Genomic DNA, 20257 nt, shown 5'->3' with positions numbered 1-20257 from the left:
GCTCAGCGGGTGGTTTATCCACAATCCTGAAATTTATGGGGGGCAGTCAGAGAATTTTCAATTATTAATTTATTTTTATTTATGCAAGGCAGAGGGGGAGTGAGAGAGGGAGGGGGAGGGGGAGAATTTCCATGTACTGGTTTATTCCCCCAAATGCCTGCAATATTCTCCAGGCCAAAGCCAGGAGAGCCAGGAATTCCATGTGGGGCTCCCATGCGGGTGGCAGGGGCCCGAGTTCTTGAGCCATCACCTGCTGTTTCCCAGGGTGCTCGGCAGCAGCAAGTTGGAACTGGCAGTGCGGCTGGGACTCGAACCCGGGCACACTGGTACAGGAGGGATCCAGGTGTCCCAAGTGGCAGCCTAACCGCTCGGGCAAACAGCCGCCTCCTCCACACAGGATTGTAATCCAGTTCTACTGCACCCTTACCAAGCCTCCAGCTCCTGTCCTAGCAGCACTCCTGTCCCTGTGAGGCTCTGCACAACCAGGGCCGACGGCCGGGATCCCTTTCCTGTCCTTTCTCAGTCACTGCACAGACACGCCAGTACATCCCAATCCACCTCTGGGAGGCGTCCCGGGCTGCTCCTGGTTCCTCAGTCTGGGACACCGGCTTCTCCTGTTTCTGTGAAACGCCGTCCCTCCCTGCAAGGTTCAATTTATCCGCAGTATTGTCTACACCCTTCGCTTTACCTTTGTCTTCCCAGACACGGTCATTTCAGCGAGCACACCAGAGGACTGCAGGGCTCAGGGCCGTGCGTGCTGTGCGGCAGATGAGTGGCACTCGGATCCCTGGCTCCGGCCATGCTGGCTGTGCCGCTTGGTGGTGGTATGAGGTGTTAAGAGGACAACACCCCCTTTATAATTAACTGATAGAAACAGTATGGCACAATGGCTATGCTGACGGAATGGGGAAGAACAAAGGAAAAGTGCTAAGGACAAATCTCCTCGGGGATTCTGGGCCCAGACTCAGATCCCTAGCGGCACCACGTACCCTTTGGAGTCCCTTTAAGTTTAGACCGAGAAATTCAGTGGCAGGCGGCCCTGGAGACTTGGGAGAGCAGGTCTGTTCCTTTGAAACTCTGAAGGTTTCTTTTCTCATAAAGAGACAGGCGAGGGCCGGTGCTGTGGCGTAGCAGGTAAAGCTGCTGCCTGTGGTGCCGGCATCCCACATGGGCACTGGTTCGGGACCTGGCTGCTCCACTTCTGATCCAGCTCTCTGCTATGGCCTGGGAAAGCAGCAGAAGATGGCCCAAGTGCTTGGACCCCTGCACCTGGAAGAAGCTCCTAGCTCCTGGCTTTGGAATGGTGTGGCTCCAGCTGTTGTGGCCATCTGGGGAGTGAACCAACAGAGGGAAGACCTCTCTCTCTGCCTCTCCTTCTCTCCATGTAACTCTTTCAAATAAATAATCTTAAAAAAAAAAAAAAAAGGAGAGACAGGCAAGTGTTTCGAGTCAGACTGAATCCCTGAGCTCCAGGAGACGCATGCGGGGCCCAATTTCCAGAGCGCCATCATCTGGCCTGCTCTAAGCACACCACGCCCACCGTGCAGAGCTGAGTGGCTTGCAGCAAGATGTCTACAAGCAATGGCTTCACAGCTTTTTTTTATGATTTCAATATGAATCCATGGGGTTTAGGAAGAGATTTACCTGTAGGTGTGCTCTGTTTTTGAGCCACGTAATTACAGGTGGGGGCACCGCATCCGATTTGCACTCCAGTGTCACTTGTCTGTTCTGTGACACAGTGAAATCCTGAGGCTCATCTGTTCCGGCAATGTTAGGGGGCACTGGGTATGAGAGCAAACACAGCAAGACCTTCAGTAGCTGCGGTGTCGAAAGGTCTGGATTCTCACAGGTGTCCCACGAATGTCAGTTCTGTTACTCAAAGTCAGAGGCATAACCTTCAAACCATACTCATTTAACCTGTAGTCCAGATAATCATGCAAACAGCAGGTTAAGCCACCACCTGTAGCACCAGCATCCCATATGGGTATCAGTTCGAGTCCCAGCTGCTCCACTTCTGATCCAGCTACCTGCTTATGTCCTGGGAAAGCGGCAGAGATGGCCCAAGTGTTTGAGCTCCTGCACCCACGTGGAGGACCAGGAGGAAGCTCCTGGCTCCTGGCATTTCTGACCCAGCCCTAGCCATTGCGAACATTTGGAGAGTGAACCAGCAGATAGAAGACATCTCTCTCTCTCTGCCTCTCCCTTTCTGTAACTCTGCCTTTCAAATAAATAAAAAAAAATTTTTTTAAAAAACAAAAAACAGTGGAGTGGCTCTTATCTTACTCAACAATCTCACATTGAGAAGTGAAATCCTCCCAACAGCTACATCACTGGCAGGATTAGCACTGTAATCACATTACTATAACCATTTGATAGGCAGAGACTGAGGCACAAAGAAAGAGTCCCTGGTTCAGCCTCTAAGTTGGTAATCATTTTCCCTGAATATCTGATTTTAAAACAATCAAGGCTGGTGCCGCGGCTCACTAGGCTAATCCTCTGCCTGCGGCGCCAGCACACCGGGTTCTAGTCCCGGTCGGGGCGCCGGATTCTGTCCCGGTTGCCCCTCTTCCAGGCCAGCTCTCTGCTGTGGCCCGGGAGTGCAGTGGAGGATGGCCCAAGTCCTTGGGCCCTGTACCCACATGGGAGACCAGGAGAAGCACCTGGCTCCTGGCTTCGGATCAGCGCAATGTGCCGGCCGCAGCGCGCTGGCAGTGGCAGCCATTGGAGGGTGAACCAACGGCAAAGGAAGACCTTTCTCCCTGTCTCTCTCTCTCTCACTGTCCACTCTCCCTGTCAAAAATAATAATAAAAAACAAACAAACAAAAAATCAAAGCAGACAGCTTTCATAGCATACAGAAATGCATATATTCTTCCTGATATACAGAAATAAATATACTTTTCTGTGAATCTTTACAAAACTTGTATGTCAATTACTGGCACGGCCAATCTGTATCTGGGAGTTGGGAGCGGCGTGGGGAGGACACTTCCACGCCAGGCAGCTGGCACAACCACCTGGTCATTTGGAGGACGAGAATGAAACAAAGATCTTCTGCTTGATTTTGTCAAATATTCTTCCCCAGGAAGTGCAATTCCTGTTTCGATGTCCAAACAGTGCTGGACAGTCTAATGGGTCAGCTCGCTTGGAGGGAACTGGGCAGTAAGTTTCAAAATCCTTAGATGTATGTGTATACAAACATCTGTGTGTGCGTGTTGAGTCTGTGTAACTAAGCAAACTAAAGAAATTTCTCGAAAGAAACAGTCTGACAGTATTGTTTAAATTGGTGCAGAGGAAGAGCTTAAATATCCAAAATTAGGAGGTACAATGGGACACTATGCAATCATAGAAATGTCATAAATATATTTATTGATATGCATAATAAAAAACAAGTTTAAAATCTATGTGCTGTATGGTATTTTTTGTAATGAAACACATTAAAAATATCTGTGGTGAGATTATGGATTATTTTTATTTTAATATAATTATTTATGAATTTTTTTTGAGATGCAGAGAGAGAGAGAGACACACAGGGAGAGAAACAGAAAGAAATAGAGAGAGACAGTGAGGCAGAGAGTGTTCCCATTTGAAGGCTTACTCCCTAAGTGCTGGCAATGGCCCAGGTTAGGCCAGGGCAAAAGCTAGAAGACAGGAATGCAATACAAGTCTCCCACATGGGTGGCAGGATACCAATTACTCTTCCCAGGATCTGTTAGCAGGAAGCTGGAATCAGAAGCCAGAGCCAGGAATCAAATCCAAACCCCCCACTGTGGGATGAAGGTGTTTTAACTGCTGGCTACACACCCACTCCCTATATTCTTCTATTTTCAATCAGTGACAATGAATTATTGGCCCAGGAACAAAACTCAAAAAAATCCATCAATCTATCCCCAAGGAATACTTGATCAAAGCTAAGAATCATATTTGCAAAGTACATATTTCCCGACTTATAAACATATCTTATGTGTGCTCTGAAGTCGCCCCACGGCCTACAATCCTGGCGTCCAATGAGCTGTGTGTACGAGGCCACAGAACAAGCTGCCGAGTTTACCATGCACTCTCACTAGATATTCCTTATCGGCATCTCCTGCGGGACTGGACGCCACACACGTGTATCTTCCTGTGTCTTCCACCTGAAAAACCCACGAAAGTGAATTGCACAATGTCAGCATGTTGGTTTGGGTGGCACGAAGAAATATCCCCTGGAACGAATTTAAGAATCCCCACACAAAGCAAGGCATCTGTAAGGAAACACAATAATCTAACTGCTTAATGCTTGTGGTTGGCACTCGGACACCAAACGCTGCTGCATCTGTCACATGCAAACCTGTTTCCACAGACTTGGAATGCTCACAAGTGTGATGTTTTTAATGACAGCAGAAAAGGCAGACGTATGCTGGACCCAGCCCCATTCGTGATAGACTACACACTCGATATTTACTGAAAGAACAAACATTCATGGGCTTTTAGACTGAAAGTTTCAATTGCAGTCTTTCTGAATAAAATGAGATGCATTTATAAAACAAACCTCAATAAAATGCCAGTTATAACATCAAACACAAGACTTTCACATCTTGATTCTACCTTTGATATTCATGTCAGACCAAAAGGCTTTCATGTATCCTGGTTATAAAGAGTTGGGCTGACAGCATGGTCTACTGTCATTTGTATAAAACCCAAACTCCTTATTTAAAAGTCACACAACCGAGGACTGTGTACATGGAGAACATATCCTGGAAAACAGATTATTGTACTACTATGGAAAATGTATTTAGGAGAAGTAGAAATGCCTCGTTCTCCTTTAGTTTACTACCTGAACATTTAAAAATGCTTACAATCAAATGGACTTTATGGGGAGGTTATGGAAAACGTTTTGGTAGGCTGCAAACATTCCTCTGGGGAAACACTTAAATATAAATTCTCACATAGTCCTTTGAATAAGAATTCAAAAATCATGATACATTTCCTAGAGGATAATTTCTGAATTTCTCATATCTTTAAAAACTGTAAAATTCACTCTTTTCTACCAATCTGGTTCATTTCCAACTGATACTGTCCTCTTCACTTTTTTTTTTTTTTTTTTAAGATTTGCTATTTATTAATTTGACAGGTAGAGTTAGAGAGAGAGAGAGAGAGAGAGAGATCTTCCTTCCATTGGTTCACCCCCTAAATAGCCGCTTCAGCCAGCGCTGGGGGGCAGATCCGAAGCCAGGAGCCAGGTGCTTTCTCCTGGTCTCCCATGTGGGTGTAGGGGTCCAAGCACTTGGGCCATCCTCCACTGCACTCCCGGGCCACAGCAGAGAGCTGCACTGGAAGAGGAGTGGCCGGGACAGAATCCGGCACCCATATGGGATGCTGGTGCGGCAGGCGGAGGATTAGCCAAATGAGCCACAGCTCCAGGCCCCACCTGCTTTTCTTTAGTCAACCTTGAACCATCATCACCCATGGTTCCCATTAAACTTTGCCTCATCCAGGAAGTAGTTCCCAACCACTCACCACCTTCTGGAGAACCACAGTCATTATTTGTACTGAAAGTTTCTCAGGGCCGGCGGTGTGGCGTAGCGGGTAAAGTTGCCACCTGCTGTGCCAGCATCCTATATGGGTGCTGGTTCAAGTCTCACCTCTCCACTTCCAATCTAGCTCTCTGCTATGGCCTGGGAAAGCAGCAGAAGATGGCCCAAGTCCTTGGGTCCCTTGCACCCATGCCTGAGACCTGGAGGAAGCTCCTGGCTCCCAGCTTCGGATCGGCACAGCTCTGGCCATTGCAGCCAACTGGGGAGTGAACCAGTGGTTTGGGCCGTTTTCTGCTTTCTTTCCAGACACATTAGCAGGGAACTAGATATCAGCAGAGCTACCGGGGACTCTAACCAGTGCTCTGATATGGAACGCTGGCGTCCCAGGCAGCAGCTTCAGCTGCTGCACCACAACACTGGCCCTCTTTGGATAAGATTTGCAGAGTTGCTGACGAACAACATGGCTCAAACCTATTAGGTCACAGAATGGTCCCCTCCTTCCCTTCAATACATCACTGAACTAGCACTTGACCGAAGATGTTTTAGGAAACTCCTGTCTCTAACACGCAAGTTGGAGTTTGCAAAGCATCTATTATGTTCCAGGCAAAACTACGTGTTGAGGACAAATACACAAAATGAGAAAGTTCAGATGAGAAAACTGGAACACAGGAGGTGTTGTAACACACGTACGTGCAGAGTGCTGTGGAAACAATGAGCACTGCCACTAACAGGGGTCTCGGCACCTGCCTTTGTTTAATTTTCCACTTCAATACTTTCTTTTAATTAAGCAAATTTTTATTGGAGCTTAAATCGTGGTACAGAAACATGTTGCGAATGGTTGAAGTCCAATACCAATGAAGAGAGCAATTACAGCACCAAAAACTTTCCCTCCTCCATCACACATGCTAGGATTAGGTTACAACTCAATCTGCAGTGTTCATTTTTCTAGGCTTTGTTCCACACCGATTTGTGTGAGTTTTCAACATCAAAACTCTTAAATCTGTTAAGGAGAAAATCAGACTTTATGCCAACAATCATCATTAAATCTACTGGGACACTGTTCAAGAACAAAATCCACGCTGAGCAATGGGCTTCAAAGCTCAGTACTGTTTGTAATGGTTCTCTATGGTTTCATATCTAACTGTAGCTGATGTGCGGTTTTATTTCCCCTAGACAAACAGGAAGTTCTTGAAGGCTGAGATTCACCTTAAGTAAAACGGATTCTCCACATCAGCTAGAACATATGGCAAATGTAGTCACCATTTAAGGCTCTACAGACTCTTTGTCTTGTAACCTAACTTTCCAATTTGCCTTTCAGACCTACCATAAAATGGCTTAGCTTGCCTTTCACACTTCCTTTACTACTACTCATATGTGACTGTAGTCCACTCAGCTTCCTGTCTCCAGGCTGTTGCCAATGTTACAGAATTTTTTGCCTCCATTTTCACGGGTGGAAATTAAATCATTGAAGGGTGGTTTTGATTCAGTAAGTGGTTGGTAGTTCAAGCTGACTCTTCTCTGAGTGACTGGAGGGTGTGAGATGGAGAGAGAGAGGGAAACGGAAGACACTGCTCCATGTCAGAGATGAACCATGCTGAGACTCACTGGCCAGGCGTCCTGACCAGACCTGGGACTGACCCCCAGTGCCATGGCTGAGCCCAGGAGCACTGGGCAGACATGCACTTCATCTCCCTGCGCCTGTTTCTGCGTTTGTGGGCTGGGGGTAAAGACTTGGCCTCAATCCTCTGCCTGTGGCGGCAGCACCCCGGGTTCTAGTCCCGGCTGGGGCGCCGGATTCTGTCCCAGTTGCTCCTCTTCCAGTCCAGCTCTCTGCTGTGGCCCGGGAGGGCAGTGGAGGATGGGGCAAGCGCTGGCCCTACACCCCATGGGAGACCAGGAGAAGCACCTGGCTCCTGGCTTTGGATTGGCACATCAGCCACCATTTGAGGGGTGAACCAACAGAAGGAAGACTTTTCTCTCTGTCTCTCTCTCTCACTGTCTAACTCTGCCTGTCAAAAAAAGAAAAAAAAAAAGACTTGGTCTCATGGAGCTGCCCTACAGGCCGAGGCACTGAGCACAGCACCAGTGCAGGTCTGACTTCCACTCAGGGCTGAGCACAGCACCACTGCAGGTCTGACTGTTCACCCAGGGCTGAGCACAGCACCAGTGCAGGTCTGACTGTCTGTCCAGGGCTGAGCACAGCACCACTGCAGTGCAGGTCTGACTGTCCACCCAGGGCTGAGCACAGCACCACTGCAGTGCAGGTCTGAGTGTCCACTCAGGGCTGAGCACAGCACCACTGCAGTGCAGGTCTGACTGTCCACCCAGGGCTGAGCACAGCACCACTGCAGGTCTGACTGTCCACCCAGGGCTAAGCACAGCACCAGTGCAGTGCAGGTCTGACTGTCCACCCAGGGCTGAGCACAGTGCCAGTGCAGGTCTGACTGTCCACCCAGGGCTGAGCACAGCACCAGTGCAGTGCAGGTCTGACTGTTGGCCCAGGGCTGAGCATAGCGCCACTGCAGGTCTGACTGTTGGCCCAGGGCTGAGCACAGCACCACTGCAGGTCTGACTGTCCACCCAGGGCTGAGCACAGCACCACTGCAGTGCAGGTCTGACTGTCCATCCAGGGAGCCCAGCACCACTGCAGGTCTGACTGTCCACCCAGGGCTGAGCACAGCACCACTGCAGGTCTGACTGTCCACCCAGGGCTGAGCACAGCACCAGTGCAGTGCAGGTCTGACTGTTGGCCCAGGGCTGAGCACAGCACCAGTGCAGTGCAGGTCTGACTGTCCACCCAGGGCTGAGCCCAGCACCACTGCAGGTCTGACTGTCCGCCCAGGGCTGAGCACAGCACCACTGCAGTGCAGGTCTGACTGTTCATCCAGGGCTGAGCCAGCACCACTGCAGGTCTGACTGTTGGCCCAGGGCTGAGCACAGCACCACTGCAGGTCTGACTGTCCACCCAGGGTTGAGCACAGCACCACTGCAGGTCTGACTGTCCACCCAGGGCTGAGCACAGCACCACTGCAGGTCTGACTGTTGGCCCAGGGCTGAGCACAGCACCGCTGCAGTGCAGGTCTGACTGTCCACCCAGGGCTGAGCACAGCACCACTGCAGTGCAGGTCTGAGTGTCCACTCAGGGCTGAGCACAGCACCACTGCAGTGCAGGTCTGACTGTCCACCCAGGGTTGAGCACAGCACCACTGCAGTGCAGGTCTGAGTGTCCACTCAGGGCTGAGCACAGCACCACTGCAGTGCAGGTCTGACTGTCCACCCAGGGCTGAGCACAGCACCACTGCAGGTCTGACTGTTGGCCCAGGGCTGAGCACAGCACCGCTGCAGTGCAGGTCTGACTGTCCACCCAGGGCTGAGCACAGCACCACTGCAGTGCAGGTCTGAGTGTCCACTCAGGGCTGAGCACAGCACCACTGCAGTGCAGGTCTGACTGTCCACCCAGGGTTGAGCACAGCGCCACTGCAGGTCTGACTGTCCACCCAGGGCTGAGCACAGCACCACTGCAGGTCTGACTGTTGGCCCAGGGCTGAGCACAGCGCCACTGCAGGTCTGACTGTTGGCCCAGGGCTGAGCACAGCACCACTGCAGGTCTGACTGTCCACCCAGGACTGAGCACAGTACCAGTGCAGGTCTGACTGTCCACCCAGGGCTGAGCACAGCACCACTGCAGGTCTGACTGTCCACCCAGGACTGAGCACAGCACCACTGCAGGTCTGACTGTCCACTCAGGGCTGAGCACAGCACCGCTGCAGTGCAGGTCTGACTGTCCACCCAGGGCTGAGCACAGCATCACTGCAGTGCAGGTCTGAGTGTCCACTCAGGGCTGAGCACAGCACCACTGCAGTGCAGGTCTGACTGTCCACCCAGGGTTGAGCACAGCACCACTGCAGGTCTGACTGTTGGCCCAGGGCTGAGCACAGCACCGCTGCAGTGCAGGTCTGACTGTCCACCCAGGGCTGAGCACAGCACCACTGCAGTGCAGGTCTGAGTGTCCACTCAGGGCTGAGCACAGCACCACTGCAGTGCAGGTCTGACTGTCCACCCAGGGTTGAGCACAGCACCACTGCAGGTCTGACTGTTGGCCCAGGGCTGAGCACAGCACCACTGCAGGTCTGACTGTCCACCCAGGACTGAGCACAGCACCACTGCAGGTCTGACTGTTGGCCCAGGGCTGAGCACAGCACCACTGCAGGTCTGACTGTCCACCCAGGGCTGAGCACAGCACCACTGCAGGTCTGACTGTCCACCCAGGGCTGAGCACAGCACCACTGCAGGTCTGACTGTTGGCCCAGGGCTGAGCACAGCGCCACTGCAGGTCTGACTGTTGGCCCAGGGCTGAGCACAGCACCACTGCAGGTCTGACTGTCCACCCAGGGCTGAGCACAGTACCACTGCAGGTCTGACTGTCCACCCAGGGCTGAGCACAGCACCACTGCAGGTCTGACTGTCCACCCAGGGCTGAGCACAGCACCACTGCAGGTCTGACTGTCCACCCAGGGCTGAGCACAGCACCACTGCAGGTCTGACTGTTGGCCCAGGGCTGAGCACAGCACCACTGCAGGTCTGACTGTCCACCCAGGGCTGAGCACAGCACCACTGCAGTGCAGGTCTGACTGTCCACTCAGGGCTGAGCACAGCACCATTGCAGTACAGGTCTGACTGTTGGCCCAGGGTTGAGCACAGCGCCACTGCAGGTCTGACTGTCCACCCAGGGCTGAGCACAGCACCACTGCAGGTCTGACTGTCCACCCAGGGCTGAGCACAGCACCACTGCAGGTCTGACTGTCCACCCAGGGCTGAGCACAGCACCACTGCAGGTCTGACTGTCCACCCAGGGCTGAGCACAGCACCACTGCAGGTCTGACTGTCCACCCAGGGCTGAGCACAGCACCACTGCAGGAGAAAAGCCACGCTCCTCAGCTCTTTCTGAAGACAGCTCATGAGGCTCAGCTGTCTCAGAGACTGCTCAGGAATCTCAGCTCTCTCCCAGTTCCCCTTCCTTCCATTCTTCTCAGTGAAATGATGACAAAATGTGATGGAATAATTTGTTATTCTATAGTCAAGGGAATGACAAAATTACAAAAACATGGACATAGACAAATAAGTATCACTTGATCTCGTCTCGCTCCTCTGTGGAATCAGAACAGTGGATATCACAGAGTAAGCAGTGATGGCCAGAGTCTGCTGCGGGCAGGGGTGACAGCAGTCTTTGCAGCCTCAAATAAATGTGCCAGACTGCTTTTACTCGACCTACAACGGGCAGCAGCTGCAGGAAGTCCTCTGACAGCGCTGTAAAAACCTGCGACAGCTGATATGAAGGCCTCCTGCTTTCTTCAGTCTAATGATACTTCTTCATCTTGCTTTTCATCGTGTCTACTCAGTTACACACACCACAGACCTGATCGATCTGATATTGTTACAGAAAACTGTGATCTATGCAGATTCAGAGACGTACTTTCTTCAGCAATTCTCTTTTATTGGACAGTGTGAGATTTAATCTAGTATAAGATAGTTGTAGGAACTCTGAAACTTACCTGAGCACTTGATAGTCGAAGAACTTCACCTCCCTTTAGAGTCTGCACCTGTTCTGTGTGTAGAAGAGGCCGGCCATCTTTCATCCAGGTAATTTTAGGGGCTGGGGTTCCAGAAGCAATGCAGGTAAGTTCAAGTGGGTTATTAACAATTACTGATACCTCTCCAGTTTCTCTGGATCCATTAATGTGCGGTGGCTCTACATAAAAGGAATCAGAAACAAAATAAACTGCTGTCTTACAAAATATGAATTAGAAAAACTTGAAAACCCATTCAAATTCATGATACAAATTGATTAAAGCCAAGAAACCAAAACAAGAATTCCCAGATGTCATTACCATGTCTGATACTTTCAAAAAGAATGGTTCATTATCTACACAAGATCATGAATACACTGTAGCTCATTACAAGGTAGTATAGAACAGTTGGAACTCAGCTAATTAGAGTCATCTTATTTAACTGTGAAGATTTGAAAATAATAAAACTAAGCCATCTTATGCCACTTTTTTTGAGAAGTACTTAAATGTCAGTGGTTTTTTGTACCCTTTTCACAGACTGTTTCTATAAAGGCAGTGGCAAACAAATGGAACTTCGTTACATGTAGCAGAGTAACATTTGGAGATGATGATTTCTGCACAAAACATACTTGTTCTGTCCAGACAGGAGTAACTTCCTCTTTTGTTACACTTACTCTTCTAAAATTCTCTTTGCCAGAGAAGGCTAAGGAATTTAAACAGTGGGAAGGAACATTAACCTTCCTTAGCTCAACAAAGTTTAGCAATCCCTTTAAAACAGACTTCCTTTGCAGTCATGGTTCAAGTTTCTACGAACTTCCCATGGTCCAAACTCCCAGCTCACTATTCAGCTGTTGGACAGCTCCAGGGGTTGGCTGTTGTTTTCTCCATTTTTTTTCCAGCTTCTTTTTTTTAAAAACCAGGCACATAGTTTAAACAGTGACACTAATTAGTGGGTATGAAGTCAGTAATCTTGGTACCAACAAATATTAGTTTATAGTGGCATTAGGTGTGTCTCCAAAATGAGTATAGCAAAGTTATTTACCTAGTGGGATTGTTGTGAGGGTTCAATGAGATAACTTTTTTGTGTGTTTCTGTATTTATTTTATTTTTAAAAAGTTATCACTACTGTAATCTCTACTATAGCTACTAGCATTATTAAAATCTTTCTACCTACTGATCCTTGTTTTCATTTCTCGAAAAAATATATTAAATTGGTTCTCCTTTTTAGATTATAATTAAGAAATCAGCATATCTTAACTGTTGTTGTGTATAACCTCTTTTTATACTCCATGCATCTTACATATTGCTGTCAAAATATGTTTTCTTAAGTGCAGTTTAAGAGTGATCTAATATTATTATTGTGCTTGTGACCCAACATCTACTTTTTCTTAAATTTAATTTTTAAAAAACTTGAGAGGCAGAGAGAGAATAAGCTCCTTTCTGCTGGTTCACTCCCCAGACACTCATAGTGGCTGTGACTGGGCTAAGGTCAAAGCTAAGAGAGGGAAATTCAATTCAGGTCTCTCACGTGGATGGCAGGAATCCACCTACTTGAGCCATCACCACTGCCTCCCAGCGTGTGCATTAGCAGGAAGCTGGAGTCAGGAGCTGCAGGTGGGAATTGAACCCAGTACTCCCACAGGGGATGCAGGCATCTTAACTGCTAAACACCTGTTCTCCAGGATTTCCTCATTAAATAATTTTAATGGTTCCACACTGCTTAGTGAATAATAATAATAAAAAAACCTCTTCATCATGGCTTCCAAGGCCTAATCTGTCTTTATAACATTGTCTACTTAATAAACTTATGAAGATACATGCTCTAGACTTCAAATCAGGCCACTTTCTCCCTCAAGAGCTCCCTCCTATCTTGCTCCTCACAGGCCCATTCCCTAAAGTGAGCTTGATGAAGTCCTGTCAAGATTACATTAATGTCCTTCGATTCACCAGCAAAAGCCATCAATGCCTGCATGATTCTCTCGCTATCCAAGGTCTGCCCCATTTCATTTCCATAGCATGGTTTGTGCCACTCAGAAGCAATTATCAGTGATCAATCCTGACTATAACAGTTCTTTGTCTTACTTACATGTCAATCACTGTGGATGAGAAGATTAGTTAGGTGTACCTTCCAAAAAATTTACAATGACAGGATTTAAAAATGTCACTCTGACCTCAGAATCAGTCCTTAAGGCAGCCTGGTCTGGCTTAAAAGCCCATGAGAGCATTTCACACATGGAAAGCCAAAACCCTGTGGCAAAAAATGTTCTTCATGAAGGATCTCTGTGAGTGAGATCCCAGTGGAGAGAAGGGCCATCAAAGAAGGATGTACCTTTCTCTGAAGGGATGAGCGAACTTACACTTTGCTTATGGCCTTGTCTAAACACTGACGGAGTTTGTGGACTCAAAAGGCTTCCATAGCCTAGGCAGCTCATGTCAAGAGCTTCGGGTTGTCAGTGACATCATACACAAGAGTGTTAATTGTTAAACCAACAACAGGAGTCACTGTGCACTAACTCCCTATGCAGGACCTCTGTCCTTAATGAGTTGTACTATCAGAGTTAACTGTAATATTTGTTCTCAAAGTTTTTGTGTGTGTGTGTGCGAACTGTTGAAATCTTTTCTCAGTAGAGTTGGTCTTCTTTGTACAAAATTAATTGAAAATGAATCTTAAAGGAGAATGGGACTGGGAAGGGGAGAGGGAGGAGGAGGATGGGAGTGTGGGTGAGAGGGTGGATATGGTGGGAAGAATCACTATAGTCCTAAAGTTGTATTTATGAAATCTGTATTCATTAAATAAAAGGTTTCTTTGAGAAAAAAATAAAAATTATAATGTCCTGACAGGCTCAGACCCCATCTCAGACTGCGCAGTGTGAAGTGGCTGTGACTGATCGCCCTCCACGTTTTGCCCTGTGCCCTGGACTCTTGAGAACACGAGTTATTCTCACTCTGATGACTACAGAATTTACGTTTCCGCCTCGGTCTCTCTTCTGAGCTTCAGTTTCACAAAAGCAATGACGAGATAAACACCTCCAGTCGGACATTTGAAAGTCAGCTCAAAGTCGACATGCATTCAGACTGAACCTGTGTTCCCTGTCCTCAACACCTGGTTCTTTCCCAGCATTCCCTGCTTCTATGTGATGGATCTACCAATCATTTAGTCCTGCAGGCCAGAACTAAGAATCAACCTTGATGCGTACGTCATCAGTCCACGACATGTCCAGATCCACAACTGAGTCCTAACACTTACTTGCAATTATTTCTCGAAGACATTTTAGCCTCTCACCTCCATCACCCCAGTCAGAGCTGCCATACTGTTTACACGAACTAACGCTTCCTTCCTGGTTGGGTAGAAGGTGCCCACTTCTTCCTTTCTTACCAGATTCCAGTTTTACTGGTGTTATCATTATGATAAAGAATTGCATTTCCCAGCCTCTTTAGCAGCAGGTAGCTGGAGTGGTTGCTCCCACTACTGAGATATAAGTGGATACAGTTTCGTGAGGATTGTAAGAAAGTCTCTAAGGGGCCAATCTTTGAAGCTAGGCCTTTCCTAACTTTTTTCCCTGCACCTATGTGAGCTGAGTCAAACGTATGCTGCGGGCTTCCAGACAGCTCACTCACACATTCTCCGTTTCAGCCGCCATGGCTACACCATCAGTCACAGCCAAGCGCGATCGCCAACAATGCACTGGTCTTTCAGAGTCCACTCTTGGTGCTATTCAAGCAGCTTTCCACGTTGCAGCCAGAGTGGGCTTTTTAAAACTGCATCTCTACCCGTATTTTCCCACTTATTAGAACTTCCTTTTTTTTTTTTCAGTTACAAAAAACAAACTTCTTCACGTGGCCAACAAAGCGCCTTCCGGCGTGGACCCTGTCAGGCCCCCTAGCTTTGTCCTGTACAAGGCTTTCACTCACACCGGGCTTTTAGATCCACCCACACCCTGCCCCTCCCATCGCATGGACGGCACCGCCCAGATCAGGAAGCTGCCTTCTGAGGGGCAACGCTGCCCCAAGTGGACAGCTTCAATTTATTCTGCACAGATGTGGAACGCTGGAGCCTCCCATTTTTCTGCTGAGGCAGTTTTCAGCTCTGCTTTTGGAAAATATTATCCGCAGAGTGCGTTCACTGGGAAGGCCGTCCTTTGTCCATGTCCATGCGCACAGGTCTGTGACTCTGCTCCTGAATTCTTGTGACTTCTAGAGGAATACTCTCTTCCTAGCCACATTCTACACTACCTACCCTACACTCCACGTGTGAGTGCAGCAGTCTCTTCGCTTTGTCTCCAGAGGGATTTCAGGAAATGGAATGCATGACACACCTGGCTTAAGATCACCCTTGCCTTTTTAGTGACGATCCAGTTCCCTGAGATTCCTCAAGGCCCTTCACAGATGGGCCTCCGCTCAGATCTATTTCCAGGCCTCTTATTCCTCCTCCTCTCACACCCACTTCGGTGACAGCTCCACCACCCCTAGGTAAGAAAGGCTGCAAAGGATTCTAACTCTCCGCTCATCTCCGCAGTCCTTCTGCCAGGGCTGACACACCCTGGAGGAGACCCAGTCTGAAGCTGAGCAACCCACAAGGTCATGTTAAGTGCATAACCCTCACTGCACTCAAGTGTCATTAGAAGGGTCTCCAAAAAGTGCACAGAAAATGCCCATTATCAAAAAACTAAATTTAACTTTTTTGCAAACTTACTTTCTAATACCAGTTCCCTACAAACTTTCTGAAATGCTCTCGTACTTATTCAGTATCTATCTGTGTTTTCCTGAGATGTAGGCAGCTGAGTGTCAGGAGCACACCTCTCTTACTCAGTTATGTATTCAAGGTACCTGCCATGAAGCGAGTCACATGGTAGGTGTTCGTAGTTATTACATGGCGGCTAGAGACGAGCCTGGCACATGATTTCTACCCAATAATTAACAGCTAAACACGAGCAATGAAAGGACAAGATCGCGTTACGTCATTATTGTGGACTCGAGTGCAGGCGATGTTCTATAAGCCCGCCTCTCGGACACGCATTTCCTCCTGACTCTTGCCTCTAAGTATCCCAGCGTCCTCCATGACCACCCTTCTTTCTCTTCTACGCCAGAGGACCTTCCTCTGTTTATCCAGGCACCACCCCACCTCGCTCACAGTGGAAGCGCCCTCCATCCAGCGGACAGGATCTAGTTCAGCTGAATTCAAGTCAACAATAAACAGCAGGAGCTTCTGCCAATCAAATGACGTGCTAAGCACTGAGAACTCAGCAGGAGGGTGGTGCACATTGCCTGGCCCCTCAAAGCTGAACTAGGGATGAGGCAACGCTTAAAGTCACGTCAATAATTAGATTTTCATAGGTGCTCCAAGATCGCAGGGCACTCTGAAAACACACCCAGCTCCACTTAACCGGGACTGTTGCCAATTTTTTTACTGTTTTTTGTAGGTTGCAGGATGTATGGTGTAAGGATCCTGGGTTTCACCTCTGTTATAGTGAAAAAACAAACAAAACTCCAGAGAAATCCTCATTATTGAAATAGCTCATTTCACTCACAGTCCTGTCTCTTCCAAGGTTAAAATGTCTTCCTTCAAGGAAAAGACAAGTTTTCTCTGTAGACTATTTGCATGTACCACTTTGGAACACATACTTTAAATGTTAACTGTGATCCACACAAAAGTAAATAGAACTAGACTACTTGAAATGAGTATCCCGACTATCATCTACAGATTCGAGATAATATATAACAATATAAATACTAGGGCTTTTCATCAAATTTTTATTGTCAGATATGCTTGTAGTTCCTGGAGAAAATTTTAAAGTTACTTATCAACTGGCTAAAAGACTTTCTCAATTAATGGTCTTCATCTTTTTAGACAGATATATACAAGGGAATTTCAAAGTTTGTGGACAAACGGAATTAAAAGATGAGTTTGTTTTGGTACAAAAATTTTATAACAACCACGCACAGTTTTCTATGATGTTCTCGAGGGCCCCTCATAGGACGACGTAACTTAACACACTTCAGATGAGAGCAAGCGCAGGTGAGCCACAAAGCTGAGATCCAGACACTGCACACTTTGCTCCACGGCTGGCACTATCTATCACCCTGCTTCCTGCGAAGCCCGGCACTCGCTTCCCCAATACGCCACATCTGCTGAATCTTCACGTACCTAGGACCCTCAGGACAAAGTGCTTGCTGACCTCGCCAGCTTCGCTGGAGGCCACGCAGGAGTACCTTCCCGAATCCCGAGCCTCCGCTTCCACCAGCTGCAGGACCATGGCCTGAGTGCTCAAGGTCAGGCGGGCCTCCAGCCCCAGCGGCTGCCCCTCTTTGAGCCAGGACACACGGGGGGCTGGCGTTCCGTGTGGGAAGCAGGACATGGAGGTGGAGCTGCCTTTGACGACGGTGATTTCTTCTGTCCCCAGAGCATTGTCTATGCTGGGTGGTGCTACACAGGAAACGGAACAGGAAAGATTCATGCAGCTTTGTAATGAGATCAACTAAAATAAAACATTAAAGCAATTCTATCTTTAAAAATACATCCTTTAAAATAGCACACAGGAACTTAGGATGTTACTAAAAACATCTACTTATCTACTATGTATGCCAATTATTCTTCCAGATACTAGCAAGGAAACCTCAACCTTGTTTGCTTGTAGAAGATACAATTAGTATGCTTTAAATTGTGGTGATTTTTAAATGTCTTAAGCATGTCTCTTTAACTCATTATAATACATACATTAGCTCTTGTAGCCTACTTTCAACTACTTTATGTTGGATAAATAAGATAAAACCAAGTCCAGGAGTAAGTTTCAATAATCCTACATAAGTCATGTGTAGCTTACCGTCAGCAGTCACTTAAGTGTTCTGTGATGTTCGTGGGGACTGAGAAATGTGAACTAGCAAACCTAGTACTTCAGAAAGTGAATGCTTTGAATTTTCTACATATACACACATAGAAAGACACATACGTGCACATGTATACATTCATATTTTAAATGCTCTATATGAACTACTAATATTATTTTTAAAAAGGCTTGACTGTTTCTTTTTTAAACTCATGCTCTTTCATTTCTATTTTAGTTGAGCATCCATCCACTGGTGCACTCCCCAAATGCCCAGAACAGCCGGGCCTGGAACACACTGAAGCCAAGAGCTGGGAACTCTCTCCGGGTCTCCCAGGGGGTGGTGGGGCCTCTAGTTCTCGCGTTGTCATCTGCTGCTTCCCAGGATGCATTAGCAGGAGGCTGGCTGGAAGCAAGTGGGCGGGACTCACACCAGGCACTCCGACGTGGGATGTGCGTGTCCCAAGTGGTAACCCTTGCTGCTGTGCCTAACGCCTGCCTCCTTGACTTTTTCTTTGCATGAAGAGACTGGTCTTTTATCTGGATTGAAATGTGATTTTTAAAACTCTAGACTTGATTTCCAATTTAGAAGCGTATTTCGACAGACAGTACAGGCCAACAAATATGGACTGCTGGGGAGAAAATGCACTGTTCCCCAGGGAGTAAGGTCTTTTCTCACCAATCCTTTCTGATAGAGGCAAGTCAGATTTCTGAACCAGCGGGGAGGTCAGTTTCTAAAGATCAGCCTGCTGCTCAGGACGGGCACGTGGCAGAGGGTGGGCACGCTGTGCCGTACCGAACACCTGCAGGCTGTAGTGCTTCTTGTCCACCCCGGCTCTGCTGGAGGCCACGCACGTATACACAGCAGCGTCCAGCACCTGGGCCCTCACGATCCTGAAAAACAACGCGACAGCATGTCCTCACTGCATCCCATTTGCTATGTGCAAATAAAATAATTAGGATCTGTAAATAATTATGGAGGGTAATTTATGTTGGAAGATTTTAGCTATGGAGCTTATCATCTACCACACAACACGGTGTGCCCGAGATGCCACTAATCCTACAGAGCGACAACAAGCCACTGAAAATGTAACACAATTTACAGGGTAAATACTTCCAAATGTACATTAACAGAGAATGATGCTAACCTGAAGATCGCATGATCATAGCGGGCATTTTCCTACCACCTGAGGCTTTGGCTAAAATAGCAGTTCTGGAAAATACACACACTCAGTCATGAGACCAAGTCTGTGAAAGACATAGCTTACACACATTTACTAAAACATAAGCATTTTAAACAAGAATAAAACTATTTCAATTATATGTATTTTATCCTCCCTTTACTGAAACTTTTGGAAGAAAAAAAAAACAACAGTAAAAGCTTAGGAAAAGTATTTCTTGAACGCTATTAAGGTCAGGAAAGAGTTCATCGTCGGGTACTTGTCGACACGCAACAAAAGCTCACCTGACAACCTGCCCTGCTGACAGCAAGCGAACGCGGGAGGAGAGAGGCAGCGGGAGCCCACTCCTCAGCCAGGTGACCTGTGGCGGCGGCGTCCCCGCGGCTCTGCATTCGATGTTTACTGAGGTGTCCACCAAAGCCATGAGTTTCTCTGCTTCGTCTTTGTTGCCCTCGATTGTAGGTGGAACTGTTTCAGGAAGAGAGTGAGAGAGCGAGAGACAGAGAAAGGGAAGGATGTACTGTTAGTTGAAACGATCTCAACCGGAATTGTCCACATTTCCGCTCTGATCCAAAAGGAACTGGTCTTGGCATCAGACTTGGCCCTCAATGCTCACACCCCACTGCTGGCCGCTCCTGGGCAGCACAGTGAACACGGGTGCTCACTCATACTTACCGTAGACATTCAAGTCAAAGATTCGGTCTTCTTCTCCGGCAGGATTAGTAGCCACACACGTGTATTTTCCCGCATCGGATGCAAGCGCGCCATAGATGTTTAACGTGCTGCCGCCGGCAGTCACCCTGTGAAAAGCGGGTAAAGAGGCCCTGAGATGGTCCATGCGAGCCAAGGTCTAGAAACCTCAGTCCAGATGACTGTGTTCTCCAAAAATCACCACCCTAAACTGATGTCTTCACGTTGGATAGAATGGCTCGAACCTATGTTGCTAAGTTCATGGACGCTTGCATTATCTACCACATCCATCTACTACAGTGAGAGCTAGTGAGATGGGCAGAGATTTCAGGAAACTACCTCAACTCCACCGCAGTGGTTCTCATCCATCACTCCTGAGAAAACAGGCAACGAACAAAGTCAAGGCTTGGAACGCCTCGATTCAAATCATAGGCAAAGACATTTCATTCTCAGAGTAATGTCTTCTTATCAATACACAATTTAAACTAT

The 20257-nt window shown here is 47.9% G+C and overlaps 1 protein-coding gene across 2 annotated transcripts in view; it reads right to left on the bottom strand.

Annotated features, from left to right (window-relative positions):
- Window positions 1-20257, bottom strand: part of HMCN1 (hemicentin 1) — a 469239-nt gene that overhangs the window by 77434 nt on the left and 371548 nt on the right. For both annotated transcript variants that reach the window (XM_051820384.3, XM_070055057.2), the window contains exons 65-71: window positions 19754-19878; window positions 19363-19546; window positions 18694-18791; window positions 17222-17500; window positions 11062-11258; window positions 4048-4129; window positions 1645-1781 (exon numbers count right to left, since the gene is read on the bottom strand). In XM_051820384.3, the coding sequence (XP_051676344.3) occupies window positions 1645-1781; window positions 4048-4129; window positions 11062-11258; window positions 17222-17500; window positions 18694-18791; window positions 19363-19546; window positions 19754-19878 (1102 nt within the window). The remainder of the gene's footprint in view (window positions 1-1644; window positions 1782-4047; window positions 4130-11061; window positions 11259-17221; window positions 17501-18693; window positions 18792-19362; window positions 19547-19753; window positions 19879-20257) is intronic.

The sequence above is a fragment of the Oryctolagus cuniculus genome, chromosome 13 (genome assembly GCF_051225735.1).
Source record: "Oryctolagus cuniculus isolate XC-2025 breed Fujian yellow rabbit chromosome 13, ASM5122573v1, whole genome shotgun sequence".
Classification (NCBI taxonomy): Eukaryota; Metazoa; Chordata; class Mammalia; order Lagomorpha; family Leporidae; genus Oryctolagus; species Oryctolagus cuniculus.
This window is presented reverse-complemented; position numbering and strand designations above follow the sequence as displayed.